The 3,868-nt window shown below is 57.1% G+C and overlaps 1 protein-coding gene across 1 annotated transcript in view; it reads left to right on the top strand.

Moving 5' to 3' along the window:
* The window catches only part of HAP1 (huntingtin-associated protein 1), a 16,604-nt gene that overhangs the window by 8,019 nt on the left and 4,717 nt on the right, over nucleotides 1-3,868 (top strand). The window contains exons 4-9 of the mRNA XM_008571083.1: nucleotides 639-715; nucleotides 1,149-1,265; nucleotides 1,377-1,513; nucleotides 1,736-1,835; nucleotides 1,914-1,980; nucleotides 3,467-3,597. Coding sequence (XP_008569305.1) covers nucleotides 639-715; nucleotides 1,149-1,265; nucleotides 1,377-1,513; nucleotides 1,736-1,835; nucleotides 1,914-1,980; nucleotides 3,467-3,597 — 629 coding nt within the window. The remainder of the gene's footprint in view (nucleotides 1-638; nucleotides 716-1,148; nucleotides 1,266-1,376; nucleotides 1,514-1,735; nucleotides 1,836-1,913; nucleotides 1,981-3,466; nucleotides 3,598-3,868) is intronic.

The following is a 3,868-nucleotide window of genomic DNA, read 5'->3' as shown; positions in this document are numbered from 1 at the left end:
CGGGGGGGGGGCGGGGGGCTGCGGGAGGGCTACCGCAGTGCCTGGAGAGGTGTGCGGGCGCAGGAGAGGTTTTGCCCACTCCTTGGCCGTCTGGGTCAAGGTGGCGCACCGCACACCCGCAGCTGGGGGTGGGCGGGGCCGTAGCTTCTGCCCCTTCTTCCCTCCCATCCTCTTCAGGGTCTGGTTTGGGTCTAGAGGCTCGGGCACCCCCTTCTCTGGTGCCGGAAGTCCCTTCCTCCGATCCTCTCCACACGCCAACAGGTGCAGGGTGGGTGACTGCGTCTGTATTGATGACGCGTGAGGCTCCATGAGCTGGCTAAGCTGCCCCTCCAGGCGGCTGTACTTGCCCCAGCTGCTTTCATTCTCCTAGTTGCCAGGGAGCCAGGCGTCCTGAGAGCCCAGTTCCTCAGCCCGGAGGACTGTGATCCCTTTACTTCACCAAGGCCCTCCAGAAAAAAAAAAAAAAAGAAAGAGCCCAGTCCAGCTGGCCCTGGGAGCAGAGATGTTGGGGGACGGGAAGGGAGCTCAGTCTTGTTGAGGGAGAACTGGGACAGAGAAGGAAACGGTGGGTTGCCTGGGTAGCACGTCTGCCTTTTCCTGACCTGGCCTGGGCTTTTCTTCGCGCCCACCTCTTCCAGCGCTGTGTCCCAACCCACCGCCTGTCAAGAAGATCACCCAAGAAGATATCAAAGTGATGTTATATTTGCTGGAGGAGGTGTGTACTGACTCCCCTACCCAGGCTAGCCCCAAGCCTTAGCCAGGCCTGCATTTTAATTCTGTCCTGTAGGGGTAGGGTCCTGTCTATTTCCTGCCTAGTTACCTCTTTGGGGGCCAAGCTGTGGGGGCTGGGGTGGGGGTGGTGGTGTCCTTCTTGTGGAAGGCAGGAAGATGTGGGATGTCCAGGCTGGAAGAGCTCTCAGAGCCTGTCTGGTCTGATCTGCTCTTTTTCCATAAGGGAAAACTGAGTCGGGTCCTTCAGTGGGTTCATGGCCGACTCTGGTCTAGTACCCAGGAAGTGGGGGATGGAGAGGTTTTCTCCTAGTGGCCGAGCCTCCTTGTGACCTCTGGGTGTCCCCAGCTTCTCCCACTTGTCTGGGAGATCCTGGAAACCTAGAAAGTATTCCTCATGGGTGGTGGTCCCTCTGTAGAGAGAGCGGGACCTGAATACAGCAGCTCGCATAGGCCAGTCCCTGGTGAAACAGAACAGCGTTCTGATGGAGGAGAACAGCAAGCTGGAAGCCATGCTGGGCTCAGCCAGGGAGGAGGTAACTGGGTGGGGAGGAGGGGCAGGGGGTCAGTCTACATGCCCGTCATGCCAGGACTCACTCCTGCTCCTGCCCACGCCCTGACCCACAGCTCCTCTCTCCCCCTGCCAGATTTTACACCTCAGACACCAGGTGAACCTGCGGGATGACCTCCTTCAGCTCTACTCAGACTCTGAGGAGGAGGAGGAAGAAGAAGAGGAGGAAGAGGAGGAGCAGCTGTGTGATCATCCCTGTGATGCCCCCAAGCTGTGAGTGTGCTGCTTGTGCACCTGGGCAGTCCCTCCTCTGGGCCTCAGTTTCCTCATTTGTAAACAGGGACACCATCAATGCGCTGGCCAGCAGGGTTGCTGGGACGATTGAGACTGCCATCCTTATTGGCAGGGGGGAGGGAAGCCCTTGGGTGGGCTGGGAACTGGGAACTGCCACTCCCAGACTCCCTGCACCCTGACTCCCATTACTGCCTCCCATAGGACTCCTCAGGAGGGGCCGATGCATCGCTGCCCGCAGCTGGAAGCCCTGCAGGAAAAGCTGAGGCTGCTGGAGGAGGAGAACGATCAGCTGAGAGAGGAGGTGAGGATGGAGGAGGAGGGCACGCCCACCAGCAGGGGGCATTGACTCCCCAGCCCCTTCTTCTCTCCCTCCCTCCAGGCCTCTCAATTCGACACCCTTGAGGATGAGGAGCAGATGCTCATTCTGGAATGTGTGGAGCAGTTTTGTACGTGATGTTGTAACTTGGGGTAGGGGGCTGTCCCAAGGAGTGGAGGGAACTCAGGAGTGGGAGTCCAGAGACCTCAGTTCCAAGTCCCAGCCCTGGCACTTCCTAGCTTTGCAGGCTTGGGCAGCTTCCTTGACCTCTCTGAACCTTCATTTTTAGCATAGAGGTTAATAATCTCAGTGCTGTTGATCTCTCCAGGGTTTACGAGGATCAGGAGAGGCTGCAACTGAGGAATTGCTTTGTGCAAACTGTGAAGAGTTGTACAGAAGCTGTGGGTCTCCTCTAAGCCTGTCTCCTCCTGTTATTTGGGGCAGGCGGGAGGGAGCCATGAGCTGCCAGAGACCAGGTACCCAGGGCTGGGGCAGTTCAGAGTCATGTATTGGGCAGTGGCTGTGCCTGGCACCGTATGCTTATGAAGATGAGTGAGGCACAATGTTGTCCCCAGGAGCTCAAGTCTAGCTGGTGACATACAGACTCACAGCAGCAACAGCTGAACTCATGCTGTTCCCCTACCCCAAACCTGACCTGCCTCCTCCTGCATTCCACAACTCTCTGAATGGCCCCAGTGGTTCCCAGGCCCTGGAGTGCGAGCTGATCCCCAAGTTCTGTGGCTCCTACCTCCTGGGAATAGCTCAAGTTTCTTTCTTCCTGCCCACACTGTTGCCTCTTGCCTAGGACACCTCTTAACTGTTCTCCTGCCTCTACTCCTGCCCTTCCAGGTCCTGCTGCATATAGCACAGATGAGTTTTCTTTTTTTTTTGGGTGGCTGGCCAGTATGGGGACCTGAACCCTTGACCTTGGTGTGATAACACTGCACTCTAACCAACCGACCTAGCCGGCCAGCCCCAAATGAGTCTTCTAAAACCAGACCTGACTATGTCACATCTCTGCCTCAAACCCCAAAATAGCTTTCCATTGGCCAAAGGATAAATCTGAACCCCTTACCTGGCCTTTGTGATCTGGGCCCTGCCCACTGCCCCTGCCACTCCCCCTCCCAGAGACTTATGATTGCCTCTGGGCATTTGCACTGTGCTTGGGCCCCTATCTTCCCTTCTTTGCCTGGCCGAGCCTCACTTGCCCTGTGGTCTGAGCTTGGTGTTTCCTTCTTCTAGGATTCCTTCCTGAATCTTGCAAAGCTGAGTTGGATGCCACAGCTATTACTATCCCCCCCAGTATGCCCTTGACATTTGCCACATCATAGCCCATATAATGCATTATCTTTTTCCTGACTGTCTCCCTGCTAGACTTGAGCTCAGTGTGGGCTGGGACCGGGTCTTGCTGGTCACCCACCCCAGTGCCCTGCTCAGTGTCAGTCCATAGACATTTTGTGAAAAGAAGAGCTGAGTGAGGAATGCCAGGCGCTGTGGAACCTGCAGGTGCTCCACAAGAGCAGAGGGCTCGGGGAAGACAGAGGCATCTGGGAGGGCCACCACTGCCTCCCAAGTCCAGGGGAGCCAGGGCTGACCTTTCCCTGACTCCTCCCCAGCGGAGGCCAGCCAGCAAATGGCCGAGCTGTCGGAGGTGCTGGTGCTCAGGCTGGAGAACTATGAACGGCAGCAGAAGGAGATCACCCAGCTACAGGCCCAGATAGTGAAGCTGCAGCAGCGCTGCCAGGCAGTGAGTCGCGGTGTGCGCGGGACCTTGGCCCCTGTCCCCACAGGACCAAGCCTCCTCCTCCCTGCCCCTACCCCATGGAGCTCTCGGCTCTGCCAGGCCCAAGGCCACTTTCTGTGTCAGAGTCAGAGTTAGAGGAGACCTCAGAGAGCTCTCATTTGCCCCCTCAATGTCCCAAGGAGGTGTCCCAGAGTCTTCCAGGAACCAGGCTGTGTGACTCCTCTGCCCTATTTGCCCTTATTCCATGTGACTTCTTTTTTTTTTTTTTTTTTTT

This window comes from Galeopterus variegatus, unplaced genomic scaffold (assembly GCF_000696425.1).
Source record: "Galeopterus variegatus unplaced genomic scaffold, G_variegatus-3.0.2 Scaffold658, whole genome shotgun sequence".
NCBI classification, from domain to species: domain Eukaryota; kingdom Metazoa; phylum Chordata; class Mammalia; order Dermoptera; family Cynocephalidae; genus Galeopterus; species Galeopterus variegatus.
This window is presented reverse-complemented; position numbering and strand designations above follow the sequence as displayed.